The sequence below is a fragment of the Mus musculus genome, chromosome 13 (assembly GCF_000001635.26).
Source record: "Mus musculus strain C57BL/6J chromosome 13, GRCm38.p6 C57BL/6J".
In the NCBI taxonomy this organism is placed as follows: domain Eukaryota; kingdom Metazoa; phylum Chordata; class Mammalia; order Rodentia; family Muridae; genus Mus; species Mus musculus.
The window spans coordinates 41,821,890-41,847,244 of record NC_000079.6 but is presented as its reverse complement, the minus strand read 5'-3'; the positions used below and the strand labels follow the sequence as shown (position 1 = coordinate 41,847,244).

Sequence of the window (25,355 nt, the reverse complement as noted above, 5' to 3'; positions counted from 1 at the left end):
CTAACTGCTTTGGGAAGATTGGGAAAAGGTGCCGGAGTATGTTCCTGCCCACTAGATAAGTTGGATGGAAGGGCAGAATTTCTTTCATCTTCTGTTCCCTACCTTCAATTAAGCATTACATCAGGAATCTTTTCGGCTCATTATCCCAAAGATTCTCCAGCTGGCTACAGGTATCAAGTAACAAACCTCTGGCTAGATGATGCTTCCTGGTTCCTTTAAGAAAGAGCCAAGGCAGACTGGGATTCACAAGTGGAAGATTAAAAACTGTAGAGTCACAGGTGGCAGTGGGGTGCTTTCAAAACCCTCTCCAATGTCCTGCCTGGGCACCACTCCTTTCCTCGTCCACCTAAACTTTCTCCAACCCCCCACTTGAAGTCAGCAGCTCAGTAGCCAACCAACATTGAACTTGTGGTACTGAAGAGGGCCCTGGAAAAATATCCCTTGTATGGCAGGCTCGGCTGCAAAGTGACCAACCGTTCTGGAAGACCTAACTCATGCTGATCAAAGCACTTGGGGTGTGTCCTTCCTTTCACAAGCAGCCTTGGCATGCACCCATACTAGCTGTGCTTGAGAGCAACTGGCCCATCCAGAGTTGCAACTCCAGTCCCCAGGCACACAGAATGAGTTACCCATGGAAAGTCGGATGCTCAGAAGTACAGAAAATGCCCTTTCCTCGTCTTCCTTCTGTGCAAAGCCTAGAGATGCAACTGTAATGTATGTCCTTCCTTCTGATGGGAAGATTCTGAGACAGAGTTAAATGTGCAGCCAAGTCTGCCTGATTTCCAAGACCTCAGGTCGTCTTATATGCTGTGATGTTTGGTCTTTTAGTGATGTGTGATCCATCTGGGAGCATAGAGCAGGGTAGAGAAGGTCACACTGCCCCTCCCCCCGCCCCCAATGGTAAACTGCCTTTGGCTCTATCATGACAGTTAGACATGCTTGGTGCCTATCTGCCACACGCATAACAATTCTTTGGGTTCTTCACTGGGGATGGAATTAGCCCATAGATACCTGCAGAGCACCGGGAGAATGTGCTTGGATCAGAGTCTATGCTCCTAGCCTCAGAAGGAGTGAGATTGCTTCTGAGATGGAGGGATATGGGAGAACAGCCGGAGGCAGGACCAAGAGGCGCCATCATGACATGATGTTTAAGACTGCCCTTGCTTTTAGGATTTCTTATGGAAGGTACACAGCAGACCTCGGGGATGCTGGGTTAGGTGCCCTGTGGATATGGTTTAGTTAGGACCATCTCCCGGATCCTTTGCCAGGTTTCAATAAAAAGCAAATACAGATTTATACTCGAGGATATGTATTATTAAAATTAAGAGAGAAGATCTTCTGTTCACATGAAAGCAGCCTCCTGACGCCCTGTTCTTGATGCTGGGACCTTCATAGCACAGGCTGCAGGCAGTGTGTGGGAGAGAAACAGCACACAGTTGTGCATGTGCTAGATGTTCACAATGTGGTCAGAAGAAACCAACTCACTCTATTGGTTACAGCACACAAATGACTGAGAACAACGAGAAAGAACCTGAACTCACTGACCAATTACACACGTGAACTCTGTAAAAGATCATTTCTCTCAGGAGAAATGAAGCTGGTGGGTGCTTAAAAATTGCTGTAGGATGCCGGGCATAGTGGCCCACGCCTTTAATCCCAGCACTCGGGAGGCAGAGGCAGGTGGATCTCTGAGTTCGAGGCCAGCCTGGTCTACAAAGTGAGTTCCAGGACAGCCAGGGCTATACAGAGAAACCCTGTCTCGAAAAACCAAAAAAAAAAAAAAAAAAAAAATTGCTGTAGGTTTTTGAGACATCTGAGATATTACTTTATTGCTAGTTCATAAAATAATTCTTTGTTTCATCAGTGCAGCATCTGGGGTCCTATTTCTAGGAGCACGTGTTGACATTCGAGTGTAAGCAGGGAGAAATATGTCCTCACTGTGTTTGGAGACCAGTCCTGTTGCCCTCAAAGCAACCTGGCTGTAGAAATCAGCGGAGTAGGCACTTCGAAAAGTGTGATTTCAACATAACAGCACAATCTGCTCCACTAATCGTTCAAATTGTTATCTGGGGAGGGATAAGCAAATCTCTGTGAAAATAAACAAAGTATTTAAGATAATAATTTCTCAGAGACTCTTTCAGAGAAACCCACACTGGTGTTTTCTGAGAGTCATCCTGTATGTCTCTTCTTATGTTAAAAATCTATATTAAAACATGTTTATTAATCATATCTATATATAATATATATTAAAAATATTAACATTAGCTGCAGTGTTTGCCATTGGGGAAGGAAGATTTAATGCTGAGCTGAAGGGTTGGGGGGAGGGTTTCATTTTAATGTAAATACTTTTACATATTTTAAATCACTAAACAACATTTCTTGGGTCCATATCCAAAGGGAAAAATGATTCCTTACTCTTTGTTTCAAGTCACCCTCTTTAGCACAGGCTGCCCTGCAACTTGTTACACGGTTGGTCTGGGTATGTTTCATATCTGGGAAGTAGGGTCAGTTATGTAGGGTCTGTTGCTAAGCCTTAAAAGCTTTAAAAAAAAAAAGTTAACCAAGCCCTGGTCCCCTTGAATGACTTACTTGTGGCAAGTAGCACATCTAAGCATCATATGGTATTTGTACTCTTGGCTTGGTACTTCAGTAAATGTGTCTTGGGATAAAGATTCACACTTGACCTAAGTCTCATTATTAGCCATGAACCAAAATGTCCATCTGAAACATATTTGATATTTAAAGATGAATTCAGAAATAACTCTTGGTAGGTATAACGTTTAAATGATAGTTTCTAAAGGGCTACTTAGTTTACTTAGGATAGGTTCTTCTTTAAGAGAGAGAAGAAAAATTAAGTGTCGCTTTTGAATTTCATGGTTGGAAACACAAGTTTAAACCCTCCACCAATGACCTCATTCGCTCCTGTCAATTCTGGGGCAAAGTTCATACTGTGTTGTAAAGTTCAAATTGTTTTGTTTTAACCAGTGCCAGGGATCACTATATTAGTGACCTGCTAATCTTATTTCTCCCACTCTGCTGGAGTATACAAGGACAGTGTTCATGAGGTGAGGTCAAAATCTCCAGGCAAAGACTAATTCTCCACCCTTTCTCAGACAAGTTAAAGCAGACTTTCAGGTGTGGGATTCGGAATCCTATTTTAAGACAACACTCTCATGTACTTTTTATGCACCATGTGAGGAAGTTTGCTAACCAAGGTCAAAGAGGGAGATTTGTTTGTTAAAATGAACAAAAACCTAGAGCCCCACCCCCACCCCCAACACAGTGAGGTATGCTTGTAATCATAGCATGAAGGAGGCCAAAACAAGGGAAGAAGATTGTTCATTTGAGGCCAATATGGAATTGAAAGCCAGCATGCTGCACAGAGAGAGAGAGAGAGAGAGAGACGATAGATGATGCCTTGAAAGGAAAACAACAAACTAAAGACTTTTGTAACTATGTCAGTGATCATGACTCTGGTCTTCACAACTACCCTCCAGTGACCAAAACCAGAGACTGATTTAGTGTGACCCACACAACACTGCAAGAGATAAATATCTAAGCAATAAAGGCTTTTAAATACAATGTTACCAATCTCTCCTCGGTGGCTCAAAGAGACCCAAGACATCATTACTGATTGGGACCACCGTGCTTCAGGTGACAACTATTGGATTCAGTTAGAAATTCCCTAAACTGTGACATATTTTTTGAGCACACCGGCAGCATGGGCAGAAAGTTTCTGGTTCCAGGTTTTCATGTTAGAAGTTCCCCAGCAGGAAAGTCCAAGTCACATTCCCAAATTGGGAAGAATCCAAAATGCTTCTGGTCCCAAGCATTTCAGAACAGCAAACAAAGAAACACATGGGAAACTTTCAAAGTAATTGGTTCTTCTTCACAATATAGAAAAGGGTGGCTTATTAAAATATGGATTGGTCATAGTTACCCATAACAGTGGGTTTTTGGCTACTCCACTTTAGGCCCCCAGTAAGTTGCATGCTTCCAGCTACCCGCCCAGCAGTTCTTTGGATCTGAGAATGAAAGACACACACACACATTAACTTATTTTTGAAATGCCTTGGCTAGTTCAATGACTGGGCACTTCTAATCCTCTGCCTGCCACCCTAGGCCCAATCGGGGAAGTGGCCAGTGGTCACTTACCCAAGATCTCACATGGCTGGTTGGCTTTATCTCCTGCAGCTCCTGTGTCCATCCATCTGGCAATCCTTCTTTCTCCTCCCCTCTCGCATCCTAGCCCAAGCAACTCTAAGGGTTCCACCCCATCTCCCTTTGCCCAGCCTTTGGCCGCTGGCATCTTTATTGATCAATCAAAAACCAATTGGGAAAAAAGACCTTTAGTGTCTGGACTTGCAGATTCCCAATTGAATCAAAGCATTAGAACCAATCTCCTACAGTTACCAATCAATATACATTTACAAAGAGCAGTGATAGAATGTGAAATCAGAGTTCCTTTTTTCGGGACCCTGATAGTTGGATTCAATGAAAGCAATAAGACATAGTCGCAATATCATACCAGGGCACAGTCACATGGGACCCCTCTTAAACTTATTTGTTATTTAATTGGACAAAGTACTAAAAGGGGTCCATTTCTAGAGGGAGAATTCGAGCTGGTGTTGGGGGGTAGGTTAAGTGTTAGAATGCATTAGCCTCTTGCAAGAAAAAGAAATTCAATTAAAAAAAAACTTGTAGGGGGTTAGAAATTGCCTAGGATCAGGAACACAAAGCTGTTATAATATTTTAATGAGGCAACCAATAGCCTTCTATCCTCCGATGAGCTGAAAAATGACATAATGACAAGCCTGAAGAAAGATTTACTTTTAGCTCCTGGTTTCAAGAGAGTTCAGTCTGTGGCCACTGGTCCCACATGTTCAAGCATCACGGTGATGGACTATGTGGTAGGGTAGGCTCTTGATTTCTAAACAGACAGACACTAGACAGAAGAAAGAAAAAAGGACAGTGGCAGAGAATACAGGTCTGAAAGATGAGCCCTCAGGGCCTACTTTCTACAGCATCTCGCCCTCTGACACTTACTTTTGTTTTCTACTTACCAATAACATCATTGTGAGTTTATCAGGGTATTAGTCCTGTCACTTAGTCAGAGCCTTAAAATCTAATCTCTTTGGCAGAGATTGTCACAGAACGTATAGAGGTGTGATTTCCTGACATCCTGGATATTTCTTCATCTACCAAGTTGGCCAACAAGATTGGCTATCACAAACGCAGTTTACCCAACTGACTTAGTTTGCCTGAGGCGGCTCCCGAATTAGTGAGTCCTGGGTAAACTTGGATTGTTCAGTCACCCTAGTGTTGTACTAGCCAATAAGAAAGATCAGGCACATGGGATTATTTAAATAAAAATTAGTTTTACTTTAAGGTACTGGTCACATTTCAAGGGCCCCAGGACAACCTTGTAGCTAGTGGCAATGTTGATGATCAATGAAAAATACGAAATCTTTACCATTACAGAAAATTCTGCAGGGTAGTGCTGAGCTTGGAGGTTACCTCTTGCAGTTTCCTCCAACTAGCATCCCTGAAAACAGCACACTGGTCAAAGGTTGCGCATGCTCATATGATGAGGATACTGCCCCTGTGAGCACACGGAGCCTGCTGTATCAGGAAACCTGCAGCAAACTGTTTCTCAGAGTTTGGATCAGGTTTTTGTCTCTGTGCCCTCAATCTGCTTAGCTCCCAGGAATGTATGAATACCTACTGGTGCTTAGTGGAAATAGGGGCATGACATTACAAACATTTAATGTATAGGCAAACCAAAACCACTTGACCCTTTTTAAATTGTCCACTAAGCATGAGCGTCCCATTCATTTCCTTCCATTATAGCATCTCCCTTGATGTGCTGCACTGTGGGGCTAATGGCTGATGTAGCTTGCAGCTGAGGATGGCCATTCATGAGGGAAACTGCCCTTTGCAATGGGATGACTTGAAAGTCCATTGCAGTCGTATCCCAAACGTCATTTGGATGATGGGGATGTAGTGGCGATAATCATAGAGAGGATAGCCCTCTTTCCTAGGGCAGAGGCAAATTAGCATCAGAAACAGAGACAAACTGCCTGTCTGTTTGAAGATCCACTCCTGAAGGAGCTGAAGTGTGAGCACAAGGGTTTGTTCCTTTCAGAACGTTTTATTGACCGCTGCTCCAGTTCTTGTTCCTGTGGCATTCAGACCAGGGAGAGAGAGAGAGAGAGAGAGAGAGAGAGAGAGAGACTAACACATTGACTGATTTTAAAGGTATAATGGAAATGAAGATTTGTGGAGGCTGTGTTTGCAATGATAATGGTGGTTATGATGATATCTTATTGTTTGTTAGGAACTTCCCATAAGACAGGCTCTAATCTGCTTTACATGGGAAAGTATAGGGCAATTCTTTGGAAATCAAGTTGCTGAAAGGAGCCTTGGATGAAAATGTGATATCTTATTTCTCAATATTTCTAATAAAACTATCATTTAAGCAAAGACAAACTCTTGTAAATTATTTGGAGAAAAATAATCTTAGACTAATGAAGATGATGGATTTTATTTAATTTCTTAAAATGATCATTTCGGCCAGGCAGTGGCGGGACCTTTAGTCCCTCAGCACTCAGGAGACAGAAGCAGGGAGATCTCTTTGAGTTGAAGTCAGCCTGGTCTACAGAGCTAGTTCATTTTGGAAAATCTACCTCAACAGTAGTATACAGAGTTCCAATGGGATAACAGGGTTCTGAGTTGAGATTTAAAAATTATTTTTATAATAAATATAATAATTTTAAAAATTACAGCTGGCATTTCTGCCAATTGTTCACCCTGTGTGCTTTGATAACTTATTTAGCTCCAGTGTATAATCAGGTGGGCTTCTTCAGTTGTCAAATGATCTAATAATGTGTACTTTAGTGTTATAAAAAAGAAAGGCATGAGACACTTCTTTTAAGTGCTTAGCATGCTTGGGCCATTGGTATGCTTAATAAACATTTCTCTTTATTTATACAAATGGCATATTTGCCTTAATAATTTTATAAAAATAAGACATTAAATAAACATTTATTTAATTCCCTGTCTTGTTCATCCAGGTTGTTTTAACAAATATATTGTAGACCAAGTAGCTTAAACAACAAAAACTTATTTCATGGGTAGTCCAAGGTCATGGTGCCTGTCCACTCAGTTACTTGTGAGGGTGCCAATCCTGGCTACCTCCTCACATGAGGCAGAGAAGGACAAAGCTTCCTATGGTCTCTTCTGATAAGGGCATCAAGCCGATGGTGAGAGCTTCCCAAAGACCCCCATCTCCAAGTACCATCTCACTGGTGAGTGGAGTTCCAACATAGGGATTTGGGAACAAGGAGCACAGATAGCCCCTAGCTCTCATGTCATGTTCTGTTCAGGGGCTCACAGGCAAGGGATGGGAATTGTGTAGCACTGTCTTAGGACTCTGAGCATGGGAACAGTGGCTTTCTTTTTTGTGGAGCTACTAAATGCCCACCATCCAGTTTCCTATTGTCTACTTCTGAGCTAGAGAAAACAGTGGTGTGGAACTAGAGTACCAAGCAACTTCCACAGCACCTGTTTTTCTTATCATCATTAGTTTACTGAAGTCATTAGAACTAATTCCATCTATAAATGGGGAAAAAAATCCCAAGCTTTCCAATCTTTCATGGGGTCTATTTACTTAATGTGTATTTCCTTCATCATTGATTTAACATCATGCCTACTACCCAGTTTCTTAAGAGCAAGAGGAGAATCTGGGAAGAAAGAAAAGCACACATGAGTACAAGTGTGGTCTCCTCAAAGAAGAGTCACTAAGAAGGAAAGACCTTTAACTGATCATATTTTGGGCTATATATTCAAAACTGGTTTATTGAGTTCTGAGAATATGATAGGTTGTTGAATAGATTTTAATTTCCCGTCTTTCTTTCTCTTCCACTGAAAATACTTCTGATTATAATTTGATCTCTGTTTTACCTAAAACAGACGATAAATCAACACTGCTGATTTTTGTACCCTACCCCTTAGTTTTATAACCCCTGCTCACTAGCATGTTAGTTCCTTCTGTCTCTCAGACTTGATGATAATTCGCCAACCTTAGATTTCAGGTCAATTTCAGATGCCCTTTCCAATTCCTGAGAAATGTAGTGGAGACTAGTGGGAAGTTCTGGGTCGTGGAGGTCTTAATGGAAATCCCCAAATTAAGAATGAAGTTTTCCTTCAGTTTGAAAGTTAATGTTGGCCTTAAGACAACATTTACAATATTCTTGGAAATTGTTCCCGCTGAATATTTTCTGGAAAACAATCATAATGCTAATAGTGAGCAGCCTCATGGCAGAACTGTTACCTTCTGCAGAAAACACATCTCTAACTTGTTCCCATAGATGCGCCTCCCAAAGCCAGACACTTCTTGTAAATCACTAGAATGTTCTCCTTAGTTGATAGCCACAAGAGATAACATTCTCGTTCTCAGCCTGTGGATCCCAGCTCCTCGGGGGGTCTAATGGTCCCTTTCACAGAGGTCACCTAAGACCATTGAAAAGCACAGATATTTACAGTATATTTCATAACAATAGAAAAATTACAGTTATGAAGTAACAACAAAAATAATTTTATGGCTGGTGGGGGGTCACCGCAACATGAGCAGCTGTATTAAAGGGTCACAGCACTAGGAAGGTTGAGATGCACTGCTCTAGAAGCTGTTCTTATCATATTGGATATTTACAATATTATTATAATACCATGTTGAATATTTACAATCCTGTGGGTTGTGTACAGCACCAGTATGGTCTAATCTCATCTAATGAGCCCTGCAGAGCTGTGAAAGGGGAGTTATATTACTGCCTTCATTTCACAGTCAAGGAAACACGTGTAAAGTTTTACTGCCTCACACATGACCACACAAGTGGCAAAAGCTGAATCCACGATTTGAAGTCAAGAACTTGACTTCGGAGCATACACTGTTGACTGCTTGTGAAAATGGTTTTTCTCTTTGGAGCCCACACACTTTCAGAAGTCAACACAAAACTGCAAGGCAGCAGTCTGGCCATGCTAACAGACTGGTGTGGTCCAGCTGTTGCAAGCATTCGCTTAGTCCTCGTCTCAGACCTAGAATCTTAGCAGCACTCTCACTGGTTATAAACAGCTTTGACCAGCAGTAGGACAGTAGGCCGAGGGTTAGAGTATCCTAATTGGTGCTTTGACTGCTTGGTCCAGTGTATTCTCCCTTAGCTTCTAGTAAATATCTACTTTGAAAAGATAGCCAGCCTGATAAAAACATGGATGCTCATGTGAATGCCACTAAAAACCCAAAAGACTATATAAAATCTACTTCCTGCTAACACAGTGTTGGCAAAAGTATCTTTGGCAAGAGCAGTAGGACATTGTCACTGAACATAGTAGAGACACGGTTACATCTCAGAACAGAAAAGAAATCATCACGTCAGCTCTTCAACTAAGTGTGCAAGAAAAGCGTCCTCTGGGGAAGGCAACTTGGAAGAGCTTTATCTTTTCCCCATCTGCACCTTTTTCATATCCTTTTTGGCATGACTCCTTTTGAAACCTTAAGAAATAGACAGAGAGGGAAAGGCAGAAAGAAGGTGACGGCAGGGATTTTGATATCATTTGAGACAAGGAATGCAAGGGCTGAGTCAGAGTTATGGGACAAATGTTGCTCTGAACATCTAAGAACTAGCTAAAACTCAATTCTTCTGCTCAAGGAATCCACAGCTCACAAAACATCCTCATGCCCAGGAGGCCACATTTTCAAAAAGCTTACTTTTATTAGAAATAATAAAAGAGAGTTGGATTTGATTTCGTCTAATTGGGGGGGGTGGTACCTAGGAAACAAATTGGAATCACTCAGAGTGCCCTCAGATACCTTGAGCATTCTAGAGGATGTTGGTGGAAAATGGCCAGTGACCATGGGTGCATCCGAGTCAATCAGAAAGCACCTCCATAGAAGTTGAGTATGGCCTCCTATGTCCGTGACCCCAGCACTGGGGGACAGGGGCAGGCAGATTCTGGGAGGTTGCTGGTCAACCATTGGCATCAAAACAGCAAGCTTCGAGTTCAATGAAGATTCTGTCTTAAGGGAATAAGGCAGCAAATGATAGAAGAGAATACTCATTTTCCTTTTCTGGCCTCTGTGTGCATGCTCAATGGAATACACAAGTGCACACACATGCACACATAGCAGAGTCTTCTGATACCCAAATTTTGCATAATATAAGTGCAGTGAAGCAGTCATTCCAAGAATCAGAAAAAAATTACGTCTAGAATAAAAACAAACAACAGTTCAATCAGATACTACACTCATCTGACAATGACTTTAAGACAACTGCTATTTAAAAAAAAAAAATCTTCCATGAGTAATTGAACACTCTTGAAACAAATGAAAATAGAAAATGTCATTGAAGAAGTACAAATTACAAAACAGAATCAGTTAGAAGCAGAGAACTGAGAAACATATTGACAGGAATAAATATAATGACAGCAATAAAATACTGCTCTCACTGCATGAGAGCAACCATGAAGACAAGAGGACCGGCTGCAGAACCAGAGAGGTGTGTGGCACAGCCAAAGAAGCTAGCCAGTCTGAAAACCAGAGAGACAAAGGAGACAGACAGAACAAATGGGAAATCAGCTGGACTGTCAGACAATGATAGACTTTTAAAACATCTCATTGAAAAAAAATAAAGGCTAAACATTTTCCAAATTAAATGAAAAATAGAAACCTACAGACTTAAAAAAAAATGAAAAATCCAACAGGATTAGACCAGACAAATTCATATCTCCGCACATCATCATTAAGTTTCAGAATGCTTTTGACAATGTCTCTAAAAGCAGCAAAAGAAAAGAGACATGCCAACCACACAGGAATGAAAATTAAGTAACTGCACATTTTTTTCCTGCAGCCACAGGGGCCGAAAGGAAGGGGCACACAGCCTTTACCATGTGTTGTAACAATGGCCAAAGATACCTTCAACATCAGAAGTGAATTACTCTGACATGAAATACAGAGAACCCACTCCCATGAGCTGTCTTTTGGCCTCCAGATATGTACCATGGCACCAGAAAGACACACATGCACACACACGCACACACACACTCACACACGTACATACACACACACATACACATAAGTATAATAAAACCTGTACTAAAAATAAAGTAATTGTAGTGGCTATTCCTGGTTGTCAACTTGACTATATTTGGAATGAACTACAATCCAGAGTTGGAAGGCTCACCAGTGACCCTTATCTGGAGGCTTGGAGATAGAAGTTTCTGATCTGGATCATGGTATGGAAATCTTGAGCCATAGTGGCTATGGATTCCAGAAGATTAAATCTCTGAGTTCAAGGAACACACCTTTAATCTGGGCTACATCTTCTGCTGGAGACAATATAAGGACATTGGAAGAAGGGAGTCTTGCTCTTGCTCCTTCGCCTGCTTGCTGTGTGAGACTGAGTAACTGCTAGATCCTTGGACTTCCATTCACAGCTGCGACTGAACCATTATTGGGAATTGGGCTGCCGACTGTAAGTCATCAATAAATTCTTTTACTATATAGAGACTATCCATAAGTTCTGTGACTCTAGAGAACCCTGACTAATACAGTAATGCAAACTGAAAAACATGATGATAAAAGAAGGAATTCAAAGCATCAGGAAAGACAACAAATGAGACGCATGAAAATCAGAGATAACTGAGAGGAGTTGGAGGGATACTGGATGCTGGGTTTCCCGCTCACTGCCCAGCTCCCGGAGTACCAGGAATGGCCTGCTTACAGCCATTAACTCAGCAGCAGCATCCACAAAAAGATTGAAGTGGGGATGGGGACAGGGAGATAGGGGGCAGCATGGGGGATGAGTAGGTTATCTAAAACTATGGGTGAATGAAGCCTTACAGAAATGACTAGTTTATAAGTTAGTTAAGCATTATAATATGAAGGATGTTGAACAGAAATTGACTCCAAGGGTAGACAGTGTTGCTCCCCAAGACTGAGTGAGCACTGCATGGAAAAGCTCAGTGGCAGGCACAGGGTGCCTCCCTATGACTTATTGGTCAGAGAGGCCCAGAGGAACCCAAAGCAACACAGGCTATTGCCCTTGATCTTGGTTGCCCAAGTTAACCAGATCGTAGGACCCTACCGCTGAAGATATCACTAACTTGGGATGCAGGATGTAGAGATTAACCTTAACTGACCAGGAAACTCTCCCTGGATGGCTAGCTTACGTGGTGCTACACAGGATTCTGGGTCAGAAAACATATAAATGACTTCACTCAGCACTGGACCCTGCATGATACAATCCCAACTTGCTTCACAAGTATGTTCACTGTTGCAATAGTGGCATGCAGGTTACAGAATTGACCAAAAGCACATCCTGATTGGATGTGAGGCCTGTTCACAAGATGGATTTCAGACCTAGTTAAAAGTTCATCATTGGAAGACTATAGATCTCAGAGGAGAATCTACTGTTGTCATGTTAAATGGGCTTACTGAATTCCAAATATTTAAGCTTATACTCATAGGTTTGTGCTGCTCTCTACTTTGGTTAGAAAAACTTCTTTTTGCATGCCAACATGGGGCCATCCATGACCCAGTGGTTTCTTAAGAAATTCAGGCTGCCTACAGCTTCAATACCAACCCTTCCTCCACTGTTGGACTCAAAAGAGGGGGTTCATGCAAAGACATCAGAGCCAGTGGTTGATGACAAGAGACAGTCTATAGCCAAGAGCTCCTCCAGTTATGTATAGGATAAGAGTAATTCTACTCTTGTCAGTCCTCTTTAGTAACTAGAGCATGTAGCACCAAGTGAAGCAAGACTACTATATTTAAACATAGGAAAGATAAGGGGGTCAAAACAGGGATGGAAGGAGGCCATATTAGAATTGAGTAAAAACATACACATAAGTAGAATACAATGGTCTCTGTGTATATTGTCATGTCCAGACATTCAAATGGATACAATCTAAACCCTATAAATAAATCAAGATGGAATCTTAAAATGTATTCAAGTCACGTAGAGATCAGTGGAAACATGATCAGAGGAATAAGACACAGCAGAAATGGATTGAAAACAAAGAATTAAATGGGAAATTTGAATCCTGACAGGTAGCAGCTACCTTAAAACACATATTGATAAACAAGCCAACTATAAGGCATATGTGTGCATGATGTTCAAAAAAAATAAGCCAAGAGCCAGCCTTGGTAGTACACACTTGTCATTTTAGCATTTAGGAGGCTGAGTCAGGAGAAATGTGATTTGGGTTGGGAAATCCCCGCTTGGTTTCCGTGTACTTTGACTTCAACTGGACAATCCCACACCCGCAGTTGTTCCAGAACAGTCCTCCTTTCGGAGAGGTGCTATAAAAGAAGACAAGCTGTTACAGGTTCAGAGGCACCAGGGTTTGGGAGAATATGTAAAACAGCAGCAGCTGCCGCCCTTAGTGGTTATCAGTAACACGTGATGTTTGAATGAACAGCAAATCCTTGTGGGAACTAGAATTCGCCTGACACCTGCATAGGCCGGGTGCACAGAGATATATCAGACATCACTAGAAGAGTTGGAAGTTTACTGGCTATCTCAGGATGTTCCATCTTCCTTGGGAAGGCTACTGTTATCCTGGGGAATAGGGGGCCAGAGTTAAACAGCTGTTGAGTCAACTTTCAAGGGAACGATGTATCTTAAAAGGGCTCTTCAAGCAGATCAGGTAGTAAGTTAACCTAGTACGTATACAAGCTCCCATTCAAATCTGGATCCCCTCGCTCTTCGTTCTTCCTGCCTTTTCACAAGGCGACTGAAATATAGGTCATGTATTTATCAGTGTGATGGCTATTCCTGGTTGTCAACTTGAATATATCTGGAATGAACTACATACAATCCAGAATTGGACGGCTTACCTGTGATCCAGAGCTTGAGGCTAGAAGACACAGATTTCTGACCTGGATCTTGGCATGGAGATCTTGAGGCATAGTGGCCATGAAAAGTTTAGGCCCAGGCAAGGTAATCCATGCCTTTAATTCCAGGAGACTAAGGTAAGGAGATCTCTGAGTTCAAGGTCAGCCTGGGACAAAGCAAGTCCCTGATCCACACCTTTAATCTGGGCCACACTTTCTGCTGGAGGCCTACTTAAGGACTTTGGAAGCAGGAAGATTCACTCTTCCTTGCCTGCTTGCACTTACTTGTCAGCACATCTGTTGGAATCTACTTCTACAGAAGACCAGCTGAAACAACTAGCCTCGTGGGACTGAGCAACTACTAGATCCTTAGACTTCCCATTCACAGCTGACCATTGTTGGGGTAGTTGGACTACAGACTGTAACACACACAACATCACAACAAATTCCCTTATTATAGAAAGACATTCCATATGTTCTATGACTATAGAGAACCCTGACTAATACAATCAGGAAGAACTGTTGGTCTTACTACTACTATGGTCTGTAATTTCTCTGTTGCCATGAGTCACTGAGAACACCATAAGGGTCAGGCCCCACGTTGGAGGCTCACCATCCCATTGACTATCTCCGTAGTGTTGCTGAGCAACCCCCTCATGTGAAGGTTGAAAGACGAGGCTGAGGAAGCTGGGAGAGGACCTTCTTCGAATGGGTGGCCCTGGGGTGACTTTCATCTTCTCCTACATAGTGACTGAGTTTCTGATGATTTCCTCAATGCATTCAACCCCAGTTCAATCTTCGGTGTATTTTAAATGACAGAATAATCTTCAGGATAATTTAAACTCCATTACTACTTTACGCATATCCCCATTATAGCACTTATCACATCTTGCTGTAATTGTTTGTTTACATATCTGTCTCCTCTACTTGGCTTTGAGTTCTTCCAGGACTTCGGTTAGATTCTTCATCCTAAATTCTGCCTCCTCCTCTGTACATAGCAGCTTAAGGCTCTGAACATAGTAGGTTTTTAATGAACAAGTTAGCTCTGAGAGGCCCAATAACCAAATGTAACTGCTATTCATACATACATTTATCCATAGATATTTCTACTGTATGATTTGTTTTTTTGAGAAAAAACAAAAATATGTGTACACTTATTGTACACAGCATGAAGTTCTAAGTATGCATATGTATAGATGGTTAAGTCAAGCTAATTAATATATGTATTATTTTCCATACATTTTGTGGTGAGACTACTTCAGATCTTTTGGAAATTTTCTTTTTATTGATTATATTTGTTCTTTGACAATTCTGTACATATGTACATAATGCATCCAGTTTGCTCTTGACCCCCACACTCTCCTACCTCTCTCTCACTGTTATCACATCCTTATCCCTCCCGTCAGGTCCCTTTCCCATATTTGTCTTGATTTCCAAGTCTGGAACTATCCATTAGCATATCATGTACTATGATCCATCATGGTATATAACTGAAGATAATGACTGCCCCTCCCCCAGGTCCGTCAATAGCCAAGAGTTCAGGTCATGTGAACTCCTCCTTGGTCCACAAATGGCTATTGACAGACCCTGTCTTGTGCAGGTAACTGCGGCTACTATGAGATCATGTTTGCAATAGCTGTCATTCTCTAGAGATAGCACTTTATATCTCTTCTCCCTATCTTTGGCTCTTACAATCTTTCCAATCTCTCCTGCCACGGTCCCTCTTAGAACTTGTGCATACTACACTCTTGTTAACTGTAATCACCATGACATACAAGTGATTTCTTGAACCTATTTTCTTTGGAACTGTAATTTTGTCTATTAACAAACTCTAGCTAGTTTCCACTCCTACCTTTGCTTTAATTCTCCACTAACCACCATTCCACACAATGCTCCTATAAACTTAGGTAGAGACTCTTCATATAAGCGAGACCTTGTAGCATTTGTCCTTATGGGCCTGTGCTACTTTAACATATTCTTATGTTATGGTGAGCCATGTTGCTAATGGCAAGATTCTTCCCTATGGCCGGGCGTGGTGGCGCACTCCCAGCACTCACTCCCAGCACTCGGGAGGCAGAGGCAGGCGGATTTCTGAGTTCGAGGCCAGTCTGGTCTACAGAGTGAGTTCCAGGACAGCCAGGGCTATACAGAGAAACCCTGTCTTGAAAAACAAGAAAAAAAAAAAGATTCTTCCCTATGCAAGCGCTATGGCGCACAAGTGACTATTAAATGTAATGTGTCATGCATGCCTTTGTTTACTGCTGGGCATTTGGAATGACCTCATACCACAAGTACTGAGAATAGTGTTGCAATAACTCAGGAGGGCACATGTATGTTTGACATTTGGACCTCATCTCCTGAGGAAGCATACCCAGTTTTGATGTTGTAGGATCATATGGTACACATGGTGGTACCATTTTGATTTTTAATGGAATCTTCAAAGTCTATAGCAGTTGGATCAATTTGAATTTCCACTCAGGGTACACAAGGGTTCCCTTTTCCCCACAGTTTTATCAATACATATATATATATATATATATATATATATATATATATATATATATAATAACCATTGTGACAGAAGCAAATTACTATCTCAATTTTGCTTTTGAATTTGGATTTAATGATGATTAGTAATATTGAACATCTTGTCCATATATTTGTTGGCCATGTGTATGCTTTTTTTGCAAAATATTTCTTTGAATCTTATTTTATATATTTTATCTTATTGAAATAAGTCATCCCTATGTAGACTTGGCTGGCCTAGAAGTCACTATGTAGATCTAGCTGGCCTCAAACTCTCTAGGTTTCACCTTCCTCTATCCACCACACCCAGCTTTTTGAGTTGTTCATTATCTTATTTGACAGACATTTGTAAAGCCCTTACTATGTGCTCAGCACTCTCTAGTAAGCACTTACTATGTGCTCAGCCCTCCAATAAGCGTTAAGAATTACAACGGCATATCTCTGAACCCCAAGAAACAACAGGGTGTTTAGCAAGTTTTGTTCTTGGTCATTATGTGATTTTCAGAGATGCTTCGGGTGTCAGAGAAGAAATAAATGTTAGGGAAGTGGTGAGGACCATTTTATGTGCCTAGTTCAGGAGGGCACAAACAAGCAAAGCGAAATGGGCCCAGTAGGTCTTGCTTGTAAGCGTGATAATTTTTTAAAAGATGACAAACTTGGGAAGGGAGACACTGGAGGAACTGGTCTTAGGTTGAAGATTGGGAGAATTTTCTGATAAGAAGATGAAAATATAAAAGGCCCTTAGGGGAGAGGAAGTACTGAAAAGGGGGCCAGCGGTATGGAGAACAAGGGTTTCCCTGGGCCCTTGAGGTCCACCTTGAGAGTGAGTACCTGTGTGGAACTCACTCTGCCTTCTCACCGCTTGCAGAGCACATCCTTGTAGCCCTAACATCATTACGGTTTTTAGAATGTTCAGAGAACCAAATTGGTAAAGGGCTTGGAGCCATGCTTAACTAGAGGTACTCGTAAAGCAGGAGATGCCGTCGTTATTTGCAGTTTTAGGCTCAGCCATGGAATTCTGCAGAGCCTTGCCCCCATGTCCTGGATTGCTCTCTCCATAGTGAATGATTTTCTGTTTTAAAAAATGTTCGTGCCTTTGCCAAATTCATAGGGTGAAATCCTAACTCTCCAAGTTGATGATACTATTAGTCACAGGTGTGGTTATAGACAAGTCCTGAGGACATAAAGACAAGACAGAGCCTTCTCAGATAGGATTCTGGCCCCAAAGATAATCAAAGGATCTGTTGTGTCTCTTTCCCTTGAGAGGTCATGGTGAGAGAATTGTCTGTGTTGAGCAGAAAATGAACCCTTACCAAACACCGAACTTGCCAGCACCCTGTCCTTACAATGCTAGCCTAGAAATACAGGATAAATAAAATTTGTTTATACGCCTACAACTTTGTAAGATTTTTTTTTTTTATTTTATCGAGTTTCCAGCAGACTAGGAAGTGGTTCCCCTGCAGAGCTGCTGGCTCAGGACCACTGTCCTCCTCCTGTCTCTGAGTCTGAATGTTTGATCCCGTTGGCTTTTCAGAGAGATATAGACCTGTTCTGGATTTGTTTGGGTTCCCATAGCTCCTCATGGGTTTTTTCTCAGTTCTTATAAGCCCTGGGGAAGTCATGAATAACATCAACTGCAGACTTCCTTAATGGCTCCAGGGGCATTTTTTTTTTTCAAGGAATTTGCTCAGTCCTCCAAGAGAGTTGCCCAGGGAAACAAGCCTGTGATGTCACAAGGCAGTTCTCCTTAAGTCCCCTTCTGCATAGATGGAGGTAGGGACCTGTCCTTTTCTCTCCCAATCGGATTAGTCTTGTTCTCCTTGGGGCAGTACAGATGTCCTGCTACCCCTGACATACACCCCCAACCAGCCTTGTCTACACTCTGACTGGCTTCCTGGCCTTGACTCTCTCCTTGTGCTTATTCCCTCAGGGTACAAATGCTGTACGGATAGAATGTCTGAACATCTTTAGTTCCGTAGTGTAAGGGTGTGGAAGTGAGACACCCTTGAGTCGGTGTCTCAGCGGATCAAAGACTTTTCTCAAGCTTGAAAATGCCTCAGATTTCAAAAGTGGAATGACTACACCCTATTTCCTTATCTTTCTTCATGCTGTAAACACATCCAAGTCTGTACTTCCTGGTTTAAAAGGAACCTCCCCTTTGCTGGGACACTGTGGATACTTCTGATCTTTCAGTCAAATGAAAAGAGCAGAGGCGTGACCTTTTACCGAGATGGCATTTGTAACAGGTTATTTAGCAACCTATGCCCTCTGTTCAAAGTGCAACTTCATGGCTTTCCTGGAGCCCTGTTTTGAAATGGGTGCAAACTGTCAGGTTACCTATCGCAGAGATTCCCTCCCACACTTATAAGGAAAGGTGCCTAAGAGCGAGATGCAAAGTCCAGCCTGTGTTGAAATGCTCATGCCCAGAGGGCTTTGTTTCTACAGCTTTCCAGCCTGAACAGAGGGCAGCTGGGACACCCAGGACTCAGAGTGAACGCAGAGCGGGTGCCACTGTCGCTCCGATCCAGGGAAGCCATGACGAAAACAACCACTTGCGTGTACCACTTCCTTGTTCTGAACTGGTACATTTTCCTCAATTATCACATCCCACAGATTGGAAGGAATGAGGAGAAGCTAAGGGAATTCCATGACGGTGGGCGATCCAAGTACTTGACACTCCTTAATCTGGTAAGTCGGTTTATCCACGTCTGGAACCAACCTCTTATCAGTAACGTGAGAGTTTTTCCACGAACCACTTACTAAGCACAAACTCCCTATAGGTCTTCCTTCGTCATGGTTGGTGAGTTTTGGGGCTTCCCCTGCTAATCAGTAGTTTGTTCTAAGGAACTAAGTTTGGAAAAGTTCTGTAGCTACTGGGGTGTCTAACTGTTAAGTGCTCTTTTACAAAGACTTTCCGAGCCCAACTTGGGGACTATAGACTTGAATACAAAACACAGGAGAGATTTTTTTTTTTTGAACCTTGCTTGGGAAAGTCTGTGAAAAGAAGGCGGTGTCACATGTTGAGTAGGAAGTGTGACTTCCAATGAAGGAGTAATGTCATTTGACAGCACGCACCGACTCACAGATTTAGCCAAGAAAAGCAAACACATTTTGCCACCTTCCTCTCCCACTACATTTTTTTATAGGCTCAAGATCCATCTGAAAGGAGAGATCACCCGAGCCAACAGCCAATACACAGCTTCAACTATTATAACCAAACCAAAGTTAAAACACAGTTCTGCTGGGTGGTGGCAGGGCAGGCCTTCAACTCCTGCAGAGGCAGAGGCAAGCAGGTCTTTTGAGTTTGAGGCCAGCCTGGTCTACAGAGTGAGTTCCAGGACAGGAAGAGGGATACATAGAAACCCTTTCTCAAAAAACCAAAATAAGCAAACACACAAATAAGCAAATAAATTATAAATATAAATAAATTAAAAACAAAATAAAATAAATACAGTTATAAAATTATCTGGTTTCAAGCTGCAAAAAAAAAGTTTTTGTTTTTTTTTTCTGTTTTCAAGATTTCATTTTAGTTTTACTTTAAGGGCATGAGAGTTTTTCTCGTATCGCCTTTTGTGCATGCAATGTGTACTACATATGTCTGACTGGTGCCTTAGAGGCCAGAAGGGGGCATGAGATCTCCTGATACTAGAGTTATAGGTGAGCTGTCCTGTGGGTGCTGGGAACTGACCCTGAGTCCTATGAAGAAGAAGCAGCAGCAGCATCCTTAACTGCTGTACCTACTGCTCTATGATCTCTCAGACACCGGGATCAGAATATGCGAATCCCTCTGAATCTTCAAAATTGAAATCCTCATCTTGTGGCTGGAGCAGAAGCACGGTGGTGGGGTGATGCTATGTTGTCGGGGTGGGGGATGTTGAGTTCAGGTTGAAGAGCCCCTTGAGGCCCTGTCCCCTTCCCTCTGGCCTTGTGTTCCCCTCTGGATATTAGCCTGAATATCTTAAGCTCTGGACCTTACTCCCTTGTGCTAAAAAGTGTCAAGGTGGCTGTTGGTTTCAGTCTTGAGATGTCATGAGGGAAAAAGGTGAATCATTAGAAAAGAAAACAAAGACTGATTTTGTAGAATTCTAAGAGCACTATACGTAACTCTGTTGGGTAAACTGAAGGCAGCTTTTATGTACTAATCAAAGGCAGACTCCTGTATGGGCATTCTATCACACATAACTATGGAGCAGGACAGACTTGTCACACAGCTCTATAAGCCACCCCCCTGACCTCTTCTGGCTTCCAATGGCATTTTCTCTAATTTTTTGTCTGCTGGCATGTTCTAGTTTGGTGTTTAAAAAAAATATATATATATATATATATTATACATATATATATGTATAATATGTATATATATGTATAATATGTATATATATACATATATATATATATATAGCACCTTTATTTATTTTGTGTGCATGTATGTGTGTGTTTGGGGGGGGGTCATGTGCACCTCAATGCATGGGGTCGAGGTCAAGGGACAGCTCTCTGGAGTCAGCTCTCTCCTTCCACTATTGGGTCCTGAGGCTTGAAGTCAGGAAGTCGGGCTGAGCAGTAATCTTCTACCAACCTGAGCATCTCACTGGGCTCAGATGATATTCTAGTTTAATCCCATTTCCTGCCTTTCTGGTGAATTAGCCACCAAATCAAAAATCCCATTGGTTGTTACTTCTGTTGGACCCACCTCTCCCTCCCCAAATTTCCCGCCGGCTCCTTCTGAACTCTGATTACTTTGCACCCGAGGACTGCCACCTTAGCTCTGCCCTGTCCTTTCCTACAGGAAGTGTCCACCCTTCCAATACTCAGATTCCAGGTTAATCTTCCAGAGTCCTTTTTTTTTTTTTTCCTTTTCTTAATTCCTTTAAACATTGTGGCCTCTTTTTATATATATGAAACAAATACAACAAATCTGACCAACAAACAAAAAACAAAACAAAATACCCCCTCAGGTCCCTTTTTTCCCAGGAAAGCTACTACTGTCTCTGAGAAAGAAGTCTGTCTCAAGTTTTATCTGCAGTTTCCTTCCTCATTTCTCTGCCCATATCCCCTAAGGCCTATTCGCCTCTGTTCAACACTTTGCTTCCTCATTGCCTTCCATAGACCACCTGGAGTCCAGTGTATGGCGCAGTTTTCTGTCCTTTCCCTCCCCTTTCCGTAAATGTAAAAAGCATTTGAACTCTCACTAGCTCAAAACCAGTTCTGCCTCCCACGCTCTTAGCAGCGCGACCCACTTTAACAGTTCTCCTCTGTGTTCAGAGACTAGACGTCTGCTCACATGTCTGCTGTGGGCGTGGCTAAGATGAATAACTCCTCCTCTGGCTGCTTCCGGCCCCAGCATGGCCCCAGCACGCTAAGGAGACCAATCCCGAGACCTTACCTGTAGTGATTTCCTTTCTATGCTCTTGAAAGTTTGACTTCATAGAATATCCCCCATCTGACAAAGATAGGTTTAGTATATTTTAGGGAACCCATCCAAGGATAGTTTTCAAATAGCTTGACTAATATAGTTGAGCCTCAAAATCTCTACATCGTGAGATCTTGCATGTTCACCTATAGCTATTCGTTCTTAACTGATTTATATTTTCATTAAAATTTAAAATTTCCATTAATAGAATGATCAGGCTATAGATCTCCTAACTTTAACATTCATGTTTATTATTACTAGTGACGTCAGTATCCAACTCATGTTAGCAAGAATTGTAAATTTTATTATATTGTATGTTATATGTTAGTTTTGGCCTAACTTTTACATTAGTTTTGCCTACATATTTGTCTGTGTGCCATGTGTGTGCAGGTTCTGTGGAGACTAGAAGAGGGTGTCAGATCTTTTAGTGCTGGGACTATAGGCAGTTTGATACCATCTGGTAGGTTCTGGGAACTAAACCCCAGTAAGAGCAGAAAATTCTCTTTAAACACTGAACCATCTCTGGAATCCATCGACATAGCACATCTCTCCTCTTTTTATTTATATTTTCAATCAAACACAACTTTTAACGCTTTTGTAATATGCCCTACTAGTCATGTTAGCCTTCTATGTGTCCTTTCATATTAGCATACAAACCAAAATGGACATCATGGAATTTTCATACAGATTTTGATTTTATTGATCCCCACCCACACATCCTTCCTCTGTCCCCAGTAGTCCCCAACCTTCTTGCATGTTACATGCATCATTTGACTTTTTATTTCTTTCTCCCCATGACTTCTTTCCTCCCCTTTCTAGTTTCATGACCTAGAGGCTGCAGCCCACGCATAGAAACAGTACCATCTAGAACTTACATAGGAAGGAAAATGTGTGACTTTTATCTTTCTGAGTCTGATGTACCATTCCTCTCAGACATCCTTAATTTCTAATTGGCTGAGTGCATGTCTGTGTCCCAGTTGAATGGCAAAACCTGTCTTATTACAAGTCAGCTTTCAGAGCTTTGTGCCTTTTTCCTCCTGACACTGCCCCCAGGAAGTCCCAAAAGAAGCCATGGAAGCTGCCAGAGGGTTGGTGGCTGACAGAGAGCTGCTAACTAAGAAGAGAAAGGGTGGTGGGGGTGGGGGGGACAAGAAAGTCACTCCCGACAAGACAGAGAGGTGGCCCCAGGGAGAGGGAGTGTGCTCTGGTGGCTGTGTCCGCTGTAAGGTTCCTTTGTTTATTGGTTACACTGTGACCCAGAGCTAAGGACCTTATGCTGTTCATTCTCACATTTGTTAAGTAGAAACACAAACAGAAGCTAACAGCATGGCCATAAGCTATCACCATGGCGTAAGCAGAAAAGGAGAGAAGATGGAAGGAAGACAGGGAGCTTAGAGTCATCTTGTGTTTGACAGAGATGGATAAATAATGAGGGACATAGTGACTTAGTGGAACACAGGCCTCCTTGATAAGTTTTAAGTGGGTGACCTGATGAGAATCAACCACCTCATACTCGGTACACACATTCTACATACACAGCTCTGGTGTCTGCCTCTCTGTCATTTGCTAGGACAGGATGTCTATTGAGACTCTCCTCTCTCTGCTGTAGCTGCTGGCATAGACATCCCTGACATTGGGGCTTTTGGAGAGGTAGAGCTTCAGGTGTAAGCCGAGAGCAATGAGTTCTACCAAGTGAGGAAACCCTAGCAGCCGAGTATGGCTTAGTCTGCTTGTGCTAGCTCAGTGCACATAGTACCCAGTCCTCCCCAGATGTGCTTCCTGGTTTCCTTCACTCCCTTTCCATCTAAGAACTGGCCCCGGCCCTAAGGGACACACACCTACTAGTGAAGGTGGGGAGCCTTTGGACACTTCTTGATGTGCAGGGCCGTTGAGTTTGCTCAGATGTCCCAATTTTAGGAGCCCCTAGGTGAGATTCTTAGAGTTGATCCCTTTCTAGCCTGTATCTCCTTCTCTAGCAGACATGAACCTTCCCTTTGCTCTCCTCGTGTAATGCTCCCCAAACCTCCTGATCCTCAAGTTCTCGGGATGATAACAATGTGATGTCATTGCATATGTCCCCAGAGAGGATGATTCATGTCTAGAGAAAAAGAAGTCCCTCCTCCCCGTTGGCACAAACTCCAAGGCAGCCTACAAACAGTAGAAGGACAGGGTTCTATTTATATTACAGTGCCTGCTCTGGTACCTAGAGGGAAACCCTTGGTTCTCATCCCCAAGTTTAGATCTTAATCTGTACAGCTCTTTAGTTTTACAGGGTCCAAAAGACACAAGGCTGATGATGTTCACAAAGATGCTTGCAACTCTGACTGACAGGTCTCAGGCAGCTTGAGGGATTACAGATGACAGCACAGAAGGAATGGCCATCAGCAGCATGCAAATAAAGCAACTAGGATGTATGGGTAGCATTTTGGTTCATTCTTTAAACCCAGTGGAGAGATCAGTGCTGAGAAGCCAGGCTTCTGGAGCTAGAACACTGGCTCTCTACCTACTTCCTGTGTGGTTCTAAGAGAGTTACCTCACTTTTCCCCCATCTCAGTTTGTTCCTGTGTGGCACTGAGGAAAACACATCCTCCCACCTCACAGAGCTGAGAGATTTCATTCCACAGCTCCCAGATGGTGTGTGGGCTTCCAGTGGGTGGGTCACAGGTGGATCTCTCCTCCCGGAAGCACCCTCAGCAGGGAGGAAGCTGCCTCCACTAGGGTTAATCCCCTTTCCCTGGGGCTGAGAAAGGGCCACTTGGGGTGGGGGTGGGGGGGAATCTCTGCAAGGCCGCTCAGTGCTCCTCTAGGATCTGCTCTGTCCCCAATCCTTCTCCCTCCCTGCCACAGATACTTCAAGGGTATTATCCTCAATGAATCCCTTCTGGCACATCTCAGAACCACACAAGCTCCTCCTTTTCCTTCTCCTCCTCTTTCTCATTTTTCTTCCCCTTTTCCTCATTCCCGGTAAAGGCAAACTGACACGAGCCACTCCACCCCCCCCCCCAAGCTCCCCCACCACACACCTCTCCACCCCAGGCACGTGTTATCTCTAACACAATTCTGGGTTCCTCACTGGTACTCCAGGGATGTTGGCTGAATGAATTGGTAAGCAGTATATACTTCTAACTGGAGTGAGCCACTCGCCAGGAAACCCCATCCCCCTGCAGGTTGCTCTGTCCCAGGAAATTCTACCACTCACTACCCAAAAGCCACTGTTCCTAGCGACACAGCCTTGGCCAAGGCTTCTTACACTTCTAACCAACACATCCCCACAACTCTTGCTTTCCCTGTTTCTCTCCTCATCATTCCAAATTGTGTTCTTTACATTATTTGTCCTCCTAGTTTTGTTTGTTTAACTCCCTTGTTCATCTTAAGGGAGTTGTATTGTTGTTTTTAAGTTGATCTTTTTAAATTTAATTTGTTTGTGAATGTCACATGAGAGTCCGGTATTTACCCAATTTGACCACTCCCCCCTTCCCCTCCACCTCCCCCACGTCCACTGCTTCTCCCACTCAAATTTAGGACTTCTTCAGT

The 25,355-nt window shown here is 42.6% G+C and overlaps 1 protein-coding gene across 6 annotated transcripts in view; it reads left to right on the top strand.

The window, feature by feature from the left end:
* The window catches only part of Adtrp (androgen dependent TFPI regulating protein), an 84,472-nt gene that overhangs the window by 372 nt on the left and 58,745 nt on the right, over positions 1 to 25,355 (top strand). For 2 of the 6 annotated variants that reach the window (NM_001145875.1, NM_175417.4), the window contains exon 2: positions 18,860 to 19,102. In NM_001145875.1, the coding sequence (NP_001139347.1) occupies positions 18,950 to 19,102 (153 nt within the window). In that variant the 5' untranslated portion in view covers positions 18,860 to 18,949. Of the gene's footprint in view, positions 1 to 18,146; positions 18,188 to 18,344; positions 19,103 to 25,355 lie in introns of those variants that run through there. The other 4 variants (XM_030247126.1, XR_003950421.1, XM_011244369.2 and 1 more) reach the window with 4 other exon arrangements.